Source organism: Tachysurus vachellii, chromosome 17, assembly GCF_030014155.1.
Source record: "Tachysurus vachellii isolate PV-2020 chromosome 17, HZAU_Pvac_v1, whole genome shotgun sequence".
Lineage (NCBI taxonomy): Eukaryota > Metazoa > Chordata > Actinopteri > Siluriformes > Bagridae > Tachysurus > Tachysurus vachellii.
The window spans coordinates 16,327,882-16,348,878 of NC_083476.1; the positions used below are offsets into that span (position 1 = coordinate 16,327,882).

At 37.7% G+C, this 20,997-nt stretch overlaps 2 protein-coding genes and 1 long non-coding RNA gene across 6 annotated transcripts in view; 2 read left to right on the top strand and 1 right to left on the bottom strand.

Annotated features, from left to right (window-relative positions):
- stim1b (stromal interaction molecule 1b) overlaps nucleotides 1-5,006 on the top strand; it is a 31,974-nt gene extending 26,968 nt beyond the window's left edge. For all 4 annotated transcript variants that reach the window (XM_060890667.1, XM_060890668.1, XM_060890670.1 and 1 more), the window contains one exon: nucleotides 1,056-5,006. In XM_060890667.1, the coding sequence (XP_060746650.1) occupies nucleotides 1,056-1,476 (421 nt within the window). In that variant the 3' untranslated portion in view covers nucleotides 1,477-5,006. The remainder of the gene's footprint in view (nucleotides 1-1,055) is intronic.
- Nucleotides 5,007-5,356: 350 nt separating this feature from the next.
- Nucleotides 5,357-17,490, bottom strand: slc6a7 (solute carrier family 6 member 7). The gene is made up of 15 exons (XM_060890671.1): nucleotides 17,103-17,490; nucleotides 14,663-14,879; nucleotides 11,872-12,003; nucleotides 11,254-11,402; nucleotides 11,071-11,120; nucleotides 10,484-10,622; nucleotides 9,891-10,025; nucleotides 9,699-9,802; nucleotides 9,476-9,600; nucleotides 9,202-9,314; nucleotides 8,685-8,822; nucleotides 8,472-8,571; nucleotides 7,573-7,691; nucleotides 6,914-7,087; nucleotides 5,357-6,780 (listed from the first exon to the last, which is right to left on the bottom strand). Exons 1-15 carry the CDS (start codon nucleotides 17,196-17,198, stop codon nucleotides 6,616-6,618), a joined length of 1,956 nt encoding a protein of 651 aa, XP_060746654.1. The 5' UTR covers nucleotides 17,199-17,490; the 3' UTR covers nucleotides 5,357-6,615.
- On the top strand, nucleotides 15,881-17,223 carry LOC132859757 (uncharacterized). Its single transcript, XR_009649760.1, has 3 exons — nucleotides 15,881-16,056; nucleotides 16,161-16,247; nucleotides 17,089-17,223. It is a non-coding gene; the product is annotated as an uncharacterized LOC132859757 (long non-coding RNA).
- Nucleotides 17,491-20,997: the final 3,507 nt, after the last annotated feature.

Sequence of the window (20,997 nt, forward strand, 5' to 3'; positions counted from 1 at the left end):
TAGTTTGCTGTTACATACAGATATATTAAAAATGATCAAAATAATTTTCAGCTAGGAATGAATATCTGGTAGAGACAAAAAAAATGGTTTGTTTTTACACTTCTGCTTTCTGGCTCATTGGTATTCAAAGCATCACTCGCTGTTTGCGTAAAGTTAGACTTCTTCACGTAATCTTCACCAAACCTCACGCGCTTGCTGTGCCTCCTGTTGGTGTGAATCACCTGCTCTTTTTGAAAATGAATATCGTTTAGTGTTTTGCCAGGAGTGTGGTTCTCATTGTTCCTGATATACTTGAGTTTTTCAGCCTTAAACATTATTACAGGTTGACTTGCCACTTACAGCCATCAGATTAATTCATAAAGATCAAGAAAGGTATAAAAAAAATTTGAAAATGTGAATACGAAGTGTAGAATTACAAAGCAACACTTTCTTTAAATGATGCCATTAAGGTAACTCTGAACTCTGAACTCACTTTAGTTCAGAGCGGAATAATCTCCAGCTTTCTCAGTGCAGATATATACTGTATATTTCCAGTTTTCTAGTACAATTCCACCAAACTGTAGGAGGCAGTGCCTAAGACTAATAAACAACAGAAGTAAAGAAAATAGAGACTCTGATTGTCCAAGCCCCATTATATTACAGTATATAGCTGCATTTATTTTTATTTATAGATACAGTAAGTCACACTTATTGATGATGGTGATAAAGAGATGAAGACAGTGTGTTAGTTGTATAACGATAACAATCACACAGTATATCCAGTGCAAACTAAAGAATCAGAAGGCAAACATCATACATGCCTCAGCTGACTGGCTGCAAGCAGGGCTAAGTAGATTTTAATTAATTTTATAGACTGGATAATTTAGATTTTTCTCCTAAATCTAACCCTAATTATTTTGGTATTTTTAATAAATTCGTGTTAACATCTAAGCCATGGCTATTTAGTGTCGCACTCAAACCTTCTAGTTTTGATTAATTCTGAACTGCTGAATGTTAAACACAAAATAAAGAGTTCTGTTCCCTAATAATCTTTCTGTTCTGTCTCACGAATGCAGGGAGCTGAACCACTCGGACTCGGACTCGTCTCTGTCTCTGTGTCAGTACAGCGAGGGTCAGCGTGGTACGTCCACAGAGCCGGGCAGTAGGTCCCCCCTCTCCCGACCTAACGGGGCGGGATACGGCTCGACAGACAGTCCCATCTTCCCAAAGAGGTCCTTCGGGATGGAGAAGTGTGCCAGTTTGGGAGAGATCCACACCCAGTACAGCGGCCTGAGCTCAGCCGCATCCACACGCTCCCTCAGCACTTCACCAGTAGATACAGACAGACCTGAAGAAGGGAAGAGCAGCAGAGGCAAGAAGAGCCCAGGGGACGAGGACAGTGGCTCCACAGGGGAGGACGCTGATGTGTCCAGCTCCAGCCGCAAGAAGCACACCTTCACCAGACTCTTCCAGAAGCAGAAGCAGAAGAAACAGTAGTGATGCAGTGAAAGAGTAAAAAGATTTAAATCTACTTCACATTCAGAGATATTGTATATTCTAGAAATATTAGTACTGTTGCAATAGGTATAAGGGAACATCTACTGTATGATTATTTTGTTTTTAATGATTTGGTTTATATAGTGATTGTCATCTAATGGGAACAAAAGTATTAGCCTTGTGCAGAAATGTGTGATTTTTCTGTCAAATAATTTATTTTACAGATATGGATACTTTCTATATGGTCACCCAATTTCTATCCTAAATATTTGTTTTGTTTTTCTTTTATTACAAGCTACATGTGCCATGTGTCTACAGGCGTGGATACAGTAAAGACCACGATAACATTCACAGATATACTACAACAATCTGTGCATTTGGTGTACATTTTATTCTTTGTTGTTATGTATTTATATTTTCATGTTTACACCAGATATACAGTATATGAGCACCAAATGCTGAAACCGGATGGAAATGTTAGACTGCTTTATTTTTGTTAATCGCACAAGCACAAATATTCTACAACTCTTCATATGTGTATTAAGCTTTATTTTCTTTTTGTTTGGTGTGAGGAAGCCTGCTCATGGTAGTGTAAACTCTGTGTAAACTCCTGTTCTTGGCAGAAAGCAGTGGAGCCTGTTGCAACATGTCTTCCTTGAGTTTCGATGTGTTGTGCATGCTGAGATGCTTTTCTGCTCAGCACAGATGTAAAGAGTGATTATTTGAGTTAACGTTGCCTTTCTGTCAGCTCGACTGTCTCCGTTCACCTCTTGCAGAACAACTACTTGCTGGATGTTTTTTCAACATCGTGTGTAAAATCTATAGACTGTTGTGTGAGAATCCCAGGAAAACAGCCAGCCTTGAAATACTCAAATCAACCTGTCTGGTACCTAGAACCATGCCACGGACAGAGGTCAGATTTTTCTCCGTTCTGATGATTTAAGTGAACATTAACCGAAGCCCTTGGTCTGTATCTGTATGATTTAATGTAATGCCTTGTCACATTTGATCATTTACAGCTTTTTGCAGATGCCCTTATTAAGATCGACCTTTTTTTTCTTTTTTTTTAAGCTCATTTGGTACAACTGAGCAATTCAGGGTTAAGGGCCTTGCTCCGAGGCCCAGCAATAGTAGTTTGGTGGATCTGGGATTCAACCTCACAACCTTCCAATTGATAGATTCACAACTTAACCACTAGGCTTCCACATCTCTAGTCACCTTATTACCACCTGGTTGGCTGATGAGATAACTGCATGAATCAACAGGGATACAGGTGCTCCTTTAATAGTGACATGATCTTAAAGACATTTCGTTGATATGGAAAAGGATCAGGGAAGCCTGTTTACTTAAAGCTCAATTCTAATAGGATTTTTGATTTCCTTCAGTGAATATTTAAAATAAATGACTACATAAAACACAATGCAAACTCTAATATAACAGTAAAGTAACAGTAAAAGTCCCATAAACAGTGCGTTTCGAGTGAACCGGTTTTCTGTTCAGGCATATGTGTTAAAATTCTCGCCCAGGCTAACTGCACAGGGGCACGGTCGCTTAGTGGTTAGCACGTTCGCCTCATACCTCCAGGGTCGGGGTTCGATTCCCGCCTCCACCTTGTGTGTGTGGAGTTTACATGTTCTCCCCGTGCCTCGGGGGTTTCCTCCGGGTACTCCGGTTTCCTCCCCCGGTCCAAAGACATGCATGGTATGTTGACATGCATGGCATCTCTGGAAAATTGTCCCTAGTGTGTGATTGCGTGAGTGAATGAGTGTGTGTGTGTGTGTGCCCTGTGATGGGTTGGCACTCCGTCCAGGGTGTATCCTGCCTTGATGCCCAATGACGCCTGAGATAGGCACAGGCTCCCCGTGACCCGAGGTAGTTCGGATAAGCGGTAGAAGATGATAACTGCACACACATGGTGTAGCTTCAACAGGTGATCAGGTTGATAAACACCGGAGTATTTAAGTTTTTAAGAGGATGCAGGTACATTTAGAGGCAGATTCATCAACCCTTCACATCACACCTTTCTAAATGTGAACTAAAATGCAAAATATAATAAATCTATTTATTAATCTAACTCTAGGTTTAGTAAAATGCACTTGTAGTAAAATTATGTAGATAAAAGTGTGTGTGTTTTGAAGGGAAAAGGAAATTTGGGATATGGAGCATTATTATTTGCATAAAAGGTCATGGTTTCCATGAGGTTCATCCTTTCCATTAAAGCTCAGATGGCGTTCTAGTGGATTACGTCAATCATCAGGATTTACAATTTAGTCTAAGCAAAAGGGGCAAATAGAAAAAAAAAAGTGTGACTTAAATTCATGTTAGTATTTCAAATATTAACTCTTGTTACTGCCAGTAAGAAATGTAATTATCAAAATATAAAATTGTGTATAAAATATAAAATCTATATACACACAGTTAAGAAGATTGTTGTGGACCATTTCACCTTTAAAATGAACATTAATTCTCTCACAGCTAGCCATGTAGTTGTATAAGAAAGTGAGCTGGCAGGTTTTTCTATAGAGAACACACACACATATATTCCTTCACCTGGCATCAGGAGTGGACATGTTTAAACGTGCCTTTGCATCTGTCCTACCCAGTCGTTCATGTAATCAGACTGGCTTGATCAAGCTGTATCTTGTTGCTCAGACCTACTTTTTTCTTCTGTACGCTGCACTCTGTCTGACAGCCAACTACTTACATCAGGTTAGTACTTTAATTAGCCAAATCCTTTAATTGTCTTCAACTTTAACAAGTATTTCTGTTAGTTTCAGTATATTCTAGTTTAAATATTAAGTTATGCAAATATTTATAGCACTGTTTTAGAGCAGTTCACAAAATGTAAAAACAGTACGATCCAGAATTAGTTCTCAGACCCTTCTGGAAAATAGCATGAGTGTAGCAGTACATCTGGTTTACTGGGACATGGTCGTTACTCTGTAGCTGAGTGGAAATCTTTCCTGACTGACGTATGCTCCGAATCCGCAAGAAGGAATCAGTGCCACATAAATGCCAGAGGCAAAGTTTTGACCTACAGTCTGCACACAATGACAGCTTGTTTGCATGGAGTCTGATGTAACACCACACTTAAGGCGGCGCTCTGCTCTGTGCAGCTCATCGTAAATCCAGAGATTTCTCTGAGGCGAGACGCTCCAGGTATGCCGAATTTAGGCGTTACCCATGGTTCGGAGTAAACAGACATCATGTCTGTGGAAAAGCCGATGTAGCTTATGCTGCCGATGTGAACAGTGAATGTCACTTCCCAGTGTTTTAAGATGAATTTTTATCATTTAAAACACCAGCTGGTATGTTTTTATTTCACAGCTACACTGTCTCTACTGAAGTAGTTATTATTTACTAAAGCTCTGAAATACAGGTTATTTATCAGACATCATGGAACTGTATCAGTGAGCATAAATCTCTGAAATAAATACGGATCGTATAATACTGAAATAAATACGGATCGTCTCCTTTAACACCTTACTTTGGAAAAAAAAACTGAATAAATTGCATGTTGTTCTACTCAACACAGGGTTGTTTCTTTCTTATACAATGTTATTTTAGTTTTTGTAATACAGATTTATTTAATATTATTTCATTTTTTAAAATAGAATTAAAATAAATTACCTGTAATTATTCATAAGAGACATACATTTTGTTACATTAACAATAATAATAATAATAATAATAATAATAATAATAATAATAATAATAATAATAATTAATAAAATCTCTATATTTTGCACGAGTTTTAATTAAAATACAATTCAGGTTTGTTTTCCATGTCTATAAGTTTAGGCCAATTAGCAATATTTATGAAGCGGTAATGGTGTTTTAGTGAGAAATACTGCTGTTAAACTGTATGACATTGCAAATCTTATATGTATCTAAGCAATATTTATTTCATTTTGAATGAATAATTTCTTTTCCATGTTGTTGTCATTTCCCACAACATCGTCCACATAATCAGGTTGTACAGCTGTTGCATGACGGCTACCAGTCCGGGAAGTCCTACCAGTCCTTTTTTGTGTTTTCATTTCTCCAGCCACATCAGCACAGAGCATCGAACACACACTGGAGCTCAGTGTTAATTAGCTTTGCTCTGATTTACAGAGGAAAAGGGAAATAGCCCGATGTTCACACTAAAGTAACAAAGCCATTATTTTTTCCTATGTGTGGTGAAATTCCAGCCACAGTAGAGAGCACAAAGGTAAAAGCTAGACAATAAAGATTTTCAAAATTCTACATTAATAAAGGAATGAAACACAATGAAGTGACAGTTCTGTGTTCAGGACATTACATAATACCTGTAATTAATTCTCACAATGTTTGACATGCAAAAATGGAAGATGTTTCGTCTGATGGTGTCAAGTATATGATTTCTTTGAATAAGATTTTAAGAACAAAAAGCTTGGAAGGAAGTACTGTAACATCATCAGTGATTCTGGTGACAGTAGGAAGCTAGTACAGTTAGCCAGCTAGTATGAACTTTTAGCATGCAACGTAGCTCAAAAGCAAAGGCCATGAGTTTAAAGGTCAGAGTGAGCTCAAGGTTATAAATTTTGGCTATCCCTGTTTCTCGTTAGAGTTAATAAAAGGAAAATACTGCTGGACTGTGCATGACCAAAGGCAGTTGCAACAAGAGAGAAATTACAAGCAACATGAGCAACTTGCTAGCGTGAACATAGGGTATATCCCTGTATTCCTCCCAGACAGCAGGCTTAATAATGCTGCTTTGGTCTCCAGGCCTAGTGTTTGGATTCAAACTCAATTCTCAAAGGCAGGTTGAAGACAGTTGGATGTCCCACCATGGTAACATTTTTAAAAGTTTAACTTGCATTAATTGTTATTAAAAAAAATCCCCATTGGGGAAGCGCTTACTGCTTTCTGAGCAGTGACTGTGGTTGTAAATATGAACTGATGAGCATTTCTTATGCCTTATTTCCAGTTTTGTTAAGTTCCTTTAAGGAAATAGTCACTGTCAATGCACTAAAAAAACATATAGTGCATTTTATAATGAGAACATATTTTTGGTCCCCATAGTATGATCTTGCTCCAGTGACCATAAATAAGGCTTCGAAATCCATATCCTTTAACAATAAGGTGCAGTTCAGCCTTCTCACACTGGCACAGTGATTATGCCTCACTCGCCTCCCACGTCATCGCAGTGAAGTCCATATCGGTCAGGTTGACGGTGTAGGGTCCTTCCACTCTCTCAGGCTCTACGCTCTGCGCCTGAGCGCCATTGCCCTGGTTGTTGTCTCGCCAGGAGTTCAGCGGTCGGATGGCTTTCTGGAAGCGCTGAAAGACAGAGGGACACAGGGAAGCATGGCCAACGGCCCCTTTAATGTGTTTCGGTATTGAAAAATTATAAAATATTTAGATTTTGTGGTTTCTTGCTTGCATCATAGGTTTGTCCCAAGTGAAAACTCACTTCCGTCATGGTGCCAGACTCTTTCCAGACAGCCACAATGGCCCAGATGGGGATTTGCAGGCAGCAGATGAGGCCCATACACACCCCCAGCCCTTTGCCCCATGTTGGGTACTGATATGAACCATAATACAGGGATGTTCTGTACATCTCAATGAAGATGTAGGTCAAGATGAACTACATGGGGTAAAATACACAATATTTCATAATGAGTATCTATACAATAGACCTGCAAGTCATTAACAAACTGAGGAGGAAAGCAGAGAGATAGAATGTCACAGGTAAAATAAATTATTTAACACAAGCTGACATGGTGTTTGTTTCAAGCTACTCTCAGGTGCATGTTTATGGTTCAGAAGGTTAGGACCTCTGCAAGCATGCTTTAGGTTAAACAGACTAACTTACATATTTAAAGTACTACTCAAGACGTCATCTAATATCATAATACTTTGGTTCTAGTTAGAATGGTACAACAGAGTCTTTAATTCCTGAGGAGAAGAAAGCACATCTATCTCCCAGGATCTTAACAAGTGTTCTTAAACATTAAAAGCATCCTAACCAACTGCGTCACAGTGTGGTGCAGAAGCCCCACAGTGTCTGAAAAGAAAGCTGTATAATATCTGGAATTTCATCCAAAAACCAAATCCACACACTGTACTCACCAGTAACAGGAAGGGGGTGCAGAAAACCCAGCATGCTTTGAAGTAGAGCAGCAGTTTGGTGCACCAGGATGGGCAGGGACAGATCATGTCCACTATGTCCTGGCAGAATTGGTTCACTCCTGAGTTAAACAAAACATGCAAAATATCCCTTTACACACTATTCACCCATTTGGTTCTACAATATAAGAGAGGGTGTACAATGTCATGAAGATGTTGATAATGACTTGAAAAATCTGCAGAGGAATTCTGTCACTCTGTATTCCTAAAAGTTGACAAATGTGAAAACTATGGAGTACCAGATATAGAGTTTCCCGTCTATACCATTTTTTTGTTCGTCAGTACTAAATGCTGCTGCATAAACAACAATACTGTATTATATACTATAGTATACATTTCTCCTTCAGCCTAAATGAAAATCCCATCGCAGTTTACCCTCAAATTGGTCAGCTGCCAAATCCCACCCTACAGATGGCTGTCTTCTATAATACGGCAGCTACCCACAGGCTGAGACATGCTTCCGCTGCAGCCAACTACATCTTTTTGAACTGCTGTTCATGCTACCTGACAGGGCTACGAAGGAACTTTCTGTCTACCCTCATCCATACATGAGTTCACAGACAAACACGATTGGCTGGTGTTGCTGTGATTGACAAGGAAAGCATGTATGGCAAACTCCATTCCATCCACCCAGAACACATAGCCAATTGTGCACTGTTGGTAGCTTAATAGTGACTAATGGTCCTTAACAATTGTGAAAATATGAATGCTTGATACTAAAATCAGGCAAATACAGCAAGCTGAGGTAACGTTTCTCCAGAGTGAAACCTCTACATAATATGCTCCGGCGTTAAAGGACAAGTGTAAGTGTGAGATGGAAAGAACAGCGATAAGAGGCACACCATAGAAGAATGAGATGCCCAGACACATGAACAGAGTGATGATGATGAGACCAAAACTGGTGCTGAATGAGTCTATGAGGGTGAACCAGTAAATCCCTCCCTGTTAAGAAGAAATGCACAGGAATTAATATCAAACATGGTCACGCACACTTTTTAACAGCATGTTATTGTGTATTTCACATTATTAATTAAATAGAGCTAGGAGACACTCACATCAGTTACCAGTAACAGTCCCATCAGGTAGAAGCCAAAGCAGAGTAGGGCCAAGAAAATGGTCTTCTGCTTCATATTGACTCTGAGCTGAGGAAACTCATCCAGTACTGCTGTGGTAATACCTTCCATATTACCAAACTAGAGAGAGAAACAAAGGCAAAACTAAACTGTTGTTACTATTCTCATCAGCATGGCAGGAAGTTACAACACTGCATGGGGTATTATCTAAAACCAGCCATCCTGCTTAACAAATGTGTGTTAACAATGTCGTAAAACCATTGGTTTAAAACATCTTTGCAAATGCTGTATAGACATCATGAAGTAGAATGAGGAACGGTTCTGCAAACAGACTTGTTTGTGTTCATCTTCTTAAGTAAGTTCATAATTTAAAAAAACATAACTATTATTACTAAGTCACTATACATAGGTTGACTTAGAACTCCATTAGTGTACCCAAGGTTTTTACAAAAACAATATAACACTGAAGAGAGATCAATGTAAATAAATAGGGTATTACCAGTGTGTCTACTCCTAGCATAAAGAGCATGAGGAAAAACAGAATGGCCCAGAAAACTGAACCAGGCAGAAGAGCCAGGGCTTCTGGATAAGCTACAAACGCCAAGCCTGGACCTGAGAGGAGATCAAGCACATAATCGATGAGATGTTTAACCCAGGATCAGGTAACTCATTTTCCTTGGAATTCAATATGTAATGTTTCAGTTGAGCCAAATCCCAAGAGCAGAGTGTAGTAGAATGGGGTGTGTCTGCTGACTTGTTGGAAAACAACACACCTGTATCAGCTACCTCTTCCACAGGCACACCCTTCTTCCAGGCCATGTGACCCAGGATAGAAAAGATAGCGAAGCCAGCAAAAAAGCTGGTGGCACAATTGCCTATAGTGATGACTAGTGTGTCCCTGCAAATGAAATTAAGATTTAATCACTGAATTCGCCTAGAAAGCGCAGTTAAAAAAAAACAATGAAGATAATAAGGATTATAATAAAGAGGACTAACCTGATGACATTATTGTCAAATTTATTGTAGGAAGCCATAGAAAGAAGTCCTCCTACTCCAATGCCCAGTGAGTAGAAGATCTGTGAGGCTGCATCATTCCACACCTACACAAACCCATAAAATCACAAAATTAGTTTTTCAGAATAAAGCTATCTATTGCAAAATATAAAGGCTTGATAGCATTGCATGTACCTGTGCGTTAGCCAGTCGCTCCCAGACTGGAGTGAGGTAAAAGGCTACACCCTGGAGTGAGCCCTCTAAAGTGGCACCTCTGATAATCAGAACAATCAGCACAAAGTAGGGAAACGTGGCTGTCACATAGACCACCTGGAAAAGAGGAAGTTAAATTAATTACCCTATCATTACCTAGACAATGTGTACACTTAAAATATAACTAGTGCTGCAAAAGCTAACGCGCGCTAATATGCTTTGTGTGTAATAACAAATCTATATCTGCCTAGATACTAACCGGTAAACCTGTGAGACAGTTAAACTATGAAATACATAACAGAGTGATGTCAAAAAAGATCAAGTCATGTGCTATGTCATGTCTGAAACTTTCCAAAGCAGCTATACAGGCTCTAAAACAAGAAAGATCACTAATGTAACTTGTATATAATACAACAGCTGCTTGCCAGATGCAGCAGCCTAAATAAATAAATTCATGTCAAGAAAGATCTATAGATGATTATTTATCAGAATACGTGTATGAGACTGAGCAGGTTAGACTGAGTAGGTGACAGTGTGTATGTTAGGTAGTGTGTATCAGATGCAGTGGATGTTACCTTGCCAGAGCTGTGAATGCCCTTCAGGATACACAGGAATATGATGACCCAAGCAGCCAGCAAACACAAAGCAAGCTGCCACCTCACTGGACCAGGGTCATTCAGGCCCTCACTGTTCACCACACCCAGGACACGTTCACTGCAAAACACACACAGAGAAAGAGAGCGAGAGAGAGAGAGTTAAACAAATGTATACAATGGCCTTAAGTCTAAAGCCATATCTGGGTTTCTAGGGTAAGAGAAGTGAACAAAAACATGATGTATAGCACTGTAGCACTTGTGGTGAACAACTGAACCCATTAGACATAACATTAACAGCTTCTATGTGCATAGTATAAAGTAGTTAATATCTTAGGATAAGGATTTTAATATATTAACATATTTAAAGTGATTTTTTTTAAAAGTGATATACACTAAAATCTAGCAATAATGACTCTGAATTTAATTTAGGAGAAATCACAATTATTAATTTGTCCCAAGACCTCAAATTATTAAAACTAACATTAATTTAATAAAATAATTTGACACAAAAACTAAACCTCAACAGTAACTACAGTGATACAGCAAATGTCCATAAGAATCCTTACTTCCAGAAGACCTCAGATGCACTAAGGGAATGTGTGACATTGGTTTTGTTCTGTGGATCATAAACAGACAGTAAGGTAATATGAATAAGTACAAGTACAGTTTAGTTATATCTTCCTTTTTTATTAAGTGTTTTTTATTAAAGAAGGAATTCAGTGTCTGGATGGCAGGTATATTACACTCACCCCACACAGAGCAGCATTAGCAATAGCATCACAGGACCATGGCAGCGGGCTCTGAAAAGAACTTGCCAGGTAATAAAATGTCCAAGCGATGATGACATTGTAGTAAAGACACACCAGCGTGGACACACAGAGCATCCCGATACCAATCCCTGGAGACACAGTGACCAGTGACTTAGCATTTTTTTACAGCCTCAAATTTCAACTCATATCATTTTGAGAATGTGACTATGTAAAAAAAAAATCAAACATTTGGTTAGTCCAAAATTTGATTACTTTTCAAATAAACCTCTCTATGTTGTTATATTAAGACGTTATGTAAGATGTTAAGGTGTTTTATGTTTCATTCATTTCTATGAACCTGTTTTGATATTGATCAGAAATCGTGTCAATGGCTTAAAAGCCTGAATACACACTACGTGAATAATGATCACATTAGTACAGATGTAAACACGCTTCAGGAATTTGTAATGATCCAGTTATACAAATTATCCATACCTTGGCTACTGGAGAATGATTTTACTCCAGAAGAATTCAGTGAATATAAAATATTTTTTTGTGAACTAGAAAATAAGCCCCAAAATGAACGAATGTATGAACCACAGTCAAGTATGCTGGTACCTTTGAGCAGCGGGCAGCACTTCCAGACGGTGATGGGACCTGCAGCTCCATACTGACCCAGGCTGAGCTCCATAAGGAAGAGGGGCATGCCCGTGAAGAAGAGCATTATGAAGTACGGGATGAGAAACACACCTGTAGCAGCAGAAAAACATGCCATTACCTGCAGAATGATTTGTATAAAGCATTTTTTGGATTATATTTGGTGTGTAGGTTTATAGGTAATTTATTCATTATAAAGTGGTGTGAAGCCCCACAACTGCTGTAAGTATACCTGCTACTCATTACACATCCCACCATCATTGCATTGCAAACATCAGGCTCACTGTAGCGTGTTGTGTGTCACGTGAGCTTGTCGCTACTAACCTGCTCCTAATTGGCTATCATTAATTTATTGGCTATTTATTTTCTCCTTGTTTTTTTCTGTCTATTCCTTGTTTGGCTCAGTTGGTGTTTTCTGTTTGTTTTTACCGTTCCTTTCGTGATTTTTGTTTCCCTGTCTGTGTTTCTCTTTTTTCTTTAATAAATCATGTTTTTTGTTATCCCTGTATTTAACCACTTGAGCCACTACTGCCCCAGAGCAAGTATCCAGAGCAACTTATGTTTTATCTCATTTTATACAACTGAGCAATTGAGGGTTGAGGGCCTTGCTCAGAGGCCCAGCAGAGGCAGATTGGTGGACCTGGGATTCACACTCACAACCTTTCAGTCAATAGTCCAACACTGTAACCCCTAAGCTACCACAACCTCCTTACCTTCTGATTAGATTGTCATTTGTTCAGTCTTTTCATTAGCTCAATTAACATTTCCTCATTTTAATATTCCTCTGACTTCTGAAGGTATGGGAAGATAAGTTACTGTTAACTCTAACAGTGAAATAATGGCAAGTATTTTTGTTCTACTTAAAATGATTTAAAGTAGTTTTCATTCACACAATGAATGTTTGGGAACAGAATCCTGGGTGTAGCTCCATCATGAACCTGACTGATATACCGTATTTATTTCATTTAAATCTTAATTTATTGATTATTATTAAGTAAAGAAAACCCTTGTATAAGCAGGGGTGTACAGGCACATTTTCCAGGCCAGACTGAGAGTCTAGGATGAGAAAACCTGTTAGGAAAACAAGACTGCATGAATCACAGCAACACTAACAGGAACTAAACTAGACTAATGCAACAGTGCCGTTTTATTTAGGAATCATTTAAGATATTTGGACTGTGAGCCTTGAGAGAGAAGAAATAGAAATGTGTTCAGTTCTGTTGTTGAATCGGTTTGTAATGTAGAAATAAAAACGAAAATACACTATGACGAAGCAAATTTGCACAGAAACATCTGTACATTAAACCTCTAGCCCCTGGCCAATTAAACTCTATGGTCTGGTTTCCCAGCCTCATGGTTTGGTTGCCTGGAAATGTAAAAAGTGGTAGCTAATTTAATATTAGTGTATGGCCAGAAAGTGAGCCGGTTAAGTGACTTAAAACAAACTAAAGCAGACAATCAAGACAAACCTCAGGTAAGACTATGTGTTGCTATAGTCCTTTTCCTCTCCCTACAGGTTTTTTAATGTAGCACATTGTTTTTACAAGCTTTTGCAAAAAAAAAAAAAAAAAAGTGACCATGTCGTTAGTAGACGTTTCAGCTATTAGCTGAGGTGTTTTCACTTTGCAGTTGTTTTCCCAATAAAAACACAGTCCTGGTTAGTGTCTTTTTACTTCCCAGTGACATATTATGATAGTTGGATTGTTATATCCTGTCAGAAAATGGGTGTCTTCATGGTTAAACCCAGGGTTAAGGATCTATGCTGTTGATTAGACAATCAGAGTTCAAGCCACATTTGGGCCCTTAAACAAGGCCCTTAAATCTATAAGGATATATAAAATATAAGGATATTTATAAGGGTGTCTGCCAAATGCTGTAAATTTAACGCAACATAATGCATCTCCATTATATCTGCGAGTCACACCCAAGACCAGAGTCTGTAAAAGATTTTTCTCAAATGATAACATTGCTAAAGAAGATAATTGTCAGTAGATATTTATCCAAAGTATGTATTAGTGGAGAATGTTTTTATGAATTACATGTTAATTAAGTTGCAAATCTGTATAATTCATCATACACACATGGTCATAAACATGTCCCAGTTACAGCCTGGTGGTGTAATGAAGCCTTTGGGAATGTGTAAATAACTGACTTTTAAATATATTGCTTTACTGCCATCTAAAATGTCATTAAAATGACAAGTACAGTTTCGCTATGTAGTTCCACTTTTTAATTGTTTAAGCCTTCCTTTATATAAGTGAGTTCTCATTAACTGGTTTACTTTCTTTTTTTTTTTCCCCTCGGTTCAGCTCAGTTAAACAAAATGTTGAAATTCCTGTCTGTGGTAAAGACATACACGCTACAGATGAAATGATTATACTCCAGGGTATTCCTTAAAGTGCATGGATGCTTCAAATTATATCAGAGTCGTATTACAAACAATATAAAGGTTATTGTTTTACAGTAATAATTTTAGAACATCACGTGTAAGTGTTTTCTGTGCTGCAATGCTGGAAATGTCAATTTTACAAACCTCTTCCAAATTCCAGGGTTTAATTATCATCTAGCTGGGAACCAGTTTTATTAGTTATGCAGGATGACAGGGGAAGTAATTGCACTGTTATATGCATAGCAACAATATTTCCTGCTTTCTTGACTTCCAGTAACAGTTTGAATAGAAGAATAATAATTATGCACTAATCACAGAATGCAAACGTTCAGATGATATTTCACCCTGCAGGCCAAAACTCACCTCCACCATTCCGGTAACAAAGGTAAGGGAATCTCCAGACATTTCCCAGGCCGACGCAATAGCCGATGCAGGAGAGCAGAAACTCATACTTGCCACCCCACTGCCCTCTGGGAAGGTTGACCGGTCCTTGATGGACAGGCGAGGACGCAAGCTGCGACTGTGGAACAGGACTGCTCACATCACGAGGCACAGAGAACCCATTCATCTGGGTTTGACCCTATCAAGGACAGAAAACAGAAACCAGTCAGACTTGTATTAGTTTTCAAACACTTTTTTCCATCTTCTAGTGGTGTATGAATCAGCTTTGGCTTATTTATAGAAGCATTGCTCTGGTTATCAATACACAGACTATACAATTATTTAATTATTGATTTTGAAGGCTTAAATTGTTGACTTGGGTTCAAAAATGTATTCTGGGCTGCAGTCTTTACAGGGTCTGTATTTTCTTTTTTCTACACTGGAAGGCTGACAGAGGTTATACAAGCTTAATTAACATTGCATTGCAGAGTAATTACTATGTAAAATATAATTACTATTTGTGACTGGATAATTAACCTGCTCCAAACTATAATTGGAATTTGATGGTTCTTTTTATGTTTAATCTATTATTATGTCTATGAAATATTTTTCATTTTAATCATCCTCCATTTTTATCAACTGTCACAAAGGTATTTAAAGCAACATAATATTACTATGGCAAGATTAGATTTGCTTTACTGATTACTGATTTAAGATTAGGCTTGCTCACTGGGGATAAATATAAACACATTTAAATATATACACCATTAATCTCGAATCTTTGTATAAATCTTTGTATAATGTTAAGCATTTGTACTTATTATCCTTTTTTCTTGCAATATTTCTAATGTTCTATAAAGCTGATTTGAGTCCACTGTTAAACGCGCCATACAAATAAATATGAATTTAATTGTATTATACAAAAAGTTATCACCACCCTAGATATGAGAAGTGCACTCTTTTTACTGGCAGCTTTAAAATGCCTTGAAAACTGGGTGTGACCCTCTGCAAACTATCTGGGTGGGAATGGTGACATCACCAGCGTTGCGCTGTGTAAAATACTGAAAGGGAAGTAACTCGGTTGCCAGGGAACAACTGAGACATGTGGTTTTGTATACAATATCTCACAAGAGGAAACAAGTTAGAGAGCTTCACCTTAATCACACATATGCCTCATCTGAGAGTAAATGGGTTGTTTAAAAAAATAAGTTGACATTATTTACAGATATGTTGAAAAAAATGGTAAAAAGTAGGAAGGTGGAGAAATCCAAAGTCACAGACTAACTGCTTTGCATAAATGATCACTGCTGAAACAATGGAGTTAACACAAGCACTAGAGCAGAAGTGTTCAGACCTTTTAACAGCTAAAAAAGGAGGTTGAAAAAAATTCATTCAACACTGTCAAAAATGTAGTTTTTGTTATAAATGCTAAAAATGTAGTGTTCAAATATTTTTTTAAATGTCCACTTTCATTTTTCAGTTTTAAAATCTCAGATTTATTTAGCTCTCACCGCAAAGCATGGATTCAGTATCAGACGAAACTCAAGGTTTTGGTCTCAGTATTGGGGTAAGTATCGTGTTATTGTATTTTTCTTTTAGAACCATGAGATATGTTTACATCATAAACACTCACTCAGACTTAAACCTGTTCTAATGTGAATTAAAATACTTTTTTGTTGTTATTTAAATAGTACATTTCCTAGCTTCGTTAACAATGAAATTTAATTTGTCATTATATGTGCTCGATTTAGCACCTAACATCCCAGTATGCATCAATGACTACAGAATTACACAATTCTCTTATAACAACAAACCTTTACAACTAATTTCACTGTAGTTACTACATCATTCCTAATAGTTACTAAGTAATATTGTTGAACATGAATGAACCAAATAACAACCTGCACAGATTAGAAAATAAATAACTTCCAATAAGAAACTTAATATGGGTTCATTTGCAGTCCTGAGTGTCTCTGCACCCAATAGTGAGACTCCTGATTTGACTACAAACACCATGAGTGTATAGTTTAAGCGCTTTGTATTATAAACAGTAGCGAGAGAAACTGTAGGTAAAGTAAAAATCACCAGACTATGTGGTTACTTTTAGGCGATGCGGTTACATTTAGGCAACTTATTTCATGCTTTTGTGTCACACAACCGGAAATATTAGCACCCTGCTCTCACGCCATAGGCTTTTATTATGTCCTGCGTGTTGTAGCTTTACGTTCTAAAAAAAAAAATGAAGCCAAACAAGTTGCATATCTTCTTCAATCTCAACTAGCAAGGCAAGAACTTCGCCTTTACGTCGAAATGTTTTTTTTAAATACCTAAGAATAAGAATAGATATGTATAAATAAATTTGACAGAAGTCGTGTTAACCCCCAGTGCGCTTCTTCTATCTTCTCCAGCACTCAGCACTCACCTCTCCGGTGTTCCCAACAGGTACCGCTTCATTCGCCATCATCTCTCCGGAGCTTTTCTTCTGATGCTCGTTACATGGTTCCGCTAAGGGTTTCATCTGGTCCAAGTTCAAAACACACGCCGGAAATGTAATCTAGTCTAATCGTTACTTTTTACTCAGAAACTGTTCATGAGGCTACGGTACAAGTATAACTACCGAGCCGTGAAAAGCGCAGGTGATGAATGTTCAGTGCGCCATGTTGTCCACTGGGAGGAGAACAAACAGAAAATGACTCACCTCCAACAGGTTTCCCAAAGCCACGCCTCCTGATGTGCTCTTACTTATGTGTCACAACTCAGTGAGCCACCAGGAAGCTTACAGAAGCTTCAGTTAGTTCATTCACTATCATTTATTATTATTTGTTACCTCATCCCCAGCTGTAATTTATTACCAGTCTTAAAAAATGCTTGTTAGAAACAAAAGTTTGAAAACATAATTAATTGAATTATAATTAAAAATTATTTTACACACTTTTTTAAACAGGTTACTAGGTTCAAACCTCTAAAGTGTAATTCTAAATATGTCATTTTTGAATAAATAAAAATAAATAAAAAGCCATTATATGCCTGATCATTCTTCCCTCACTGCTATCAAGCCCAAAATGAAACAGCTTGTGCTATCTGTTTGTTGGCCTGATGTGTCAAAAGCTCTCAGTATAATTTCAACAGGAAACCACACACTGCAAATACAGGAAATATTGTCTTTGGTAGTATATAATACATCATAAAAGGTAATGAGAGATCAGTAGTAATGAACATAGACTAGTTTTCTAGTTAAAAAAAAAAACACACAAGAGTTGTCTAAGTTTTTCTTTGAATTCATTCAATTAATAGAATCCAGATGTTGATTTCATATATATTTATTTTTATAAACTTTAACTGTAATTTTTTTTCCGTACACCTCACTACAGAGTTGTTTTTTTTTAAAATTATCTATAATATTATAAAACATATTAGACTCGTAACTTAAATATCTACAATAATATGGATTTAGCAATATTATAGTTTCATTGAGGGTTTAAATATAAGATGTCTACTTTAGGAAGACTACACCAACATGGATTAAGCCTGATTTTCTGACAAATTCAAGTGACAACACTTTAAGACGACTCTGATCTGAAATGGGCTTACTAAGTTTCAGTAAAAGGAATTTGCATTTTGGATCATTTGCAGAGGATGAATTGCATTCATTGGTGAACCTGCTAGCAGTGAGTTGCTGTAGTCCAGTCTTGAAATGACAAGAGACTGAACAAGTCCCTGAGCAGCCTGTGTGGACAAAAATGGCCGAATTCGTGGTCATGTTGTAGAGAAGGAACCGACATGAGCGAGTCACATTAGCAACATGAGAGGAAAAGGACAGTTTATTGTCCATGGATACCCCAAGGTTGCGAGCTGTGGCTGAAGGGGAGATCAGATCGTTGTGCAGGGATATAACAAGGTCATGACCTGGGGATGAATCACCTGGCATGAGGGTCTTGTGCCGAAGCTTCAAGCTTTTCTGTGTAGAAGGATGTCTTGGTAGAATTCACGTCTGAGGAGAACTTGGCCAGGAGTGTACGGTAAGAAGGAGTTTGTTGTCACTTAAATCACTTTGTAAAAACTTGTAGGTGGCTGAAAGTAGATTCTTTCAAGAAGTGAACTGAACAATCATCAGCTGGATTATTTTGAGAATTAAAATACCACCAAGCTGATAGCTGATTCATTGGCCACAAACACATTGTATTAATAGGATTCAGAGTGTAACTAAGAGACTACAGTCGTTGATTCAGGCCAGATAAATGTCTTATCAAATGACAACGTCATCTCGGAATAAACTTTGACAACTGGGATAATGTTAGAGCTGCATGTAATTAATAGAGGCCACTCTCAACCTTGCCTTGACAAAGGTGTTTTGACTTGCAAATAGTTGTAGGTAGACATCTAATACATATGCTTGTTTTGCTTGTTTTGATACATCATATAACATCACTGTTAGCAAGGCTGTAACATCATGGTTTATTTCGACCATGGATCATACTTGCTTGCTAGTACTGTGTAAATAATTTAACAGATTGAACATAACAGATTGCGCTTGAAGCTTAAAGTATCAGAAGAAAACTATCATGAATTCTATCATGGCTCAGCCACAATTCAGTAGTCTTCGAAGTGGCTTCAGATGGAAGATGGTAAGCAACAGCTTATTCACTATTCGCTAGCCCATTGTTCGAATATCAAAGCCTCCTTTTCCAATGTGCTGCCTCAGTCCATTCAACTGCTTATTTGCCTTATTGATGTAATTCGAATTTGAAGGAAATTGTCTACTTTTATAGATGTTAGTATGGAAGCTTAGATGGCTGGATCACAGGGGCTAAATATGGTACAAAATGTTAAGACTTGTCACTGGTAAATATCAGGAATGCTTATCTTTTTCAATCATCTGTATAAGAATCGCAGCAGGAGGCAGTGTTCAGGAAGCAATTGTACTTAATGTCATCATGGTTGGCTACAATATGGTGCCAAAATCTGATGAGAACGAAATATAAAGAAGTTCCTAATTATTGGCCAGGTACTTTATATAGAAATGTATTGAAAGGAAACGTTTTAAATTACAATTCAGCAGTGGGGGTCATCATAAGGAATAACTTTAGTTGTGTAGACAGCCTGAATGAATTTTGCAGCTTTCTGATTATAAATATTAGCCATTCTTCTGAAGATGTTTTCAGCCCAGTTTGGTAAAGTGGCATACCAGCTTCTTTATTGGATTGGCATTTTGAGGCAATTTTCTGTCAAAGAGGAATTGCTTTCTAGTGTTTAACCCTGTATCCAAGAATACAGATGGTTTTGGCATCCAACAATGATATGTTCCATGATCTCTATGCTTTACTCTTTATGATAAATGGAAAACATCATGATTTTTCCACATTAATAGTAGTTCATCTCCAGGAAGTGTACAGATAGTGAACAAATAGATAGTGTTTTTACAGGCATTGTTTTAAATCTAGAATACAATTGGCTCTTGCAATGTCAGGCCAAGTCATGATTTCTCAAATGCTTGTATGATCAGTTACATATAGTCATACCTCTGGGGAGGGGCTAAGTCCAAGTAACTGTTTTTTCAGGGTCTATAAGTCCCTTAGCAGACACCCTTATCCAGAGTGACTTACAATTTGTTTATACAACTGAGCAATTGAGGGTTAAGGGCCTTGCAGTGCAGCTTGATGGACCTGGGATTCAAACTCATGACCTTCTGGTCAGTAGTCCAATGCCTTAAACACTTGGCTACCACATCCCTAAGCAATTCACTGACAATAATACCTGATTCATTAAAAAAAAAAAAAAACATGGCTGCTGTCAACAGATTTCAGGAGGCATTAAACAGGATAAACACTGACCTATTGTCATGAAACTTGAATGGTGCGTTTAGGAAGGGATCCTACAGTAACTGATGCAATCAAACTGGCCATTGGAAGGGGGCTTCAAATGGCAATCAATCCATATGCTAGTGAGCTTGATTTACTAGATGTGATCAGTTGTAACTGACTTACAGTACCTGATCTGATTTATAGATTTTTTTTTTGTTCTAGGTAGCAGTAATGAACTGGCCACAAGAGGTAATTCAGTGCCTTGCATAAGTATTCATACCCACTCACATTTTGACATGTTACAACCACAAACAAAAATGTATTTTATTAGGATTTTGTAATAGACCAACACAAACTGGCACATAATTGTGAAGTGGAAGGAAAATTATAAATAGTGTCCAAATTTTTTTTTAACAAATAAATATCTGAAAAGTGTGCCATGCATTTGTATTCAGCCCCACTGAGTCAATACTTTGTAGAACCACCTTTCGCTGCAATTACAGCTGCAAGTCTTTT

Excerpts from the sequence above, each read along its gene's own strand:
- slc6a7 (XM_060890671.1), bottom strand. The coding sequence starts at position 17,198 with ATGAAACCCTTAGCGGAACCATGTAACGAGCATCAGAAGAAAAGCTCC. Across the intron at positions 10,623-11,070 it reads GCATCTGAGGTCTTCTGGAA|TGAACGTGTCCTGGGTGTGG; the intron begins GTAAGGATTCTT and ends TGTGTTTTGCAG. Across the intron at positions 9,601-9,698 it reads TTTGACAATAATGTCATCAG|GGACACACTAGTCATCACTA; the intron begins GTTAGTCCTCTT and ends TTTCATTTGCAG.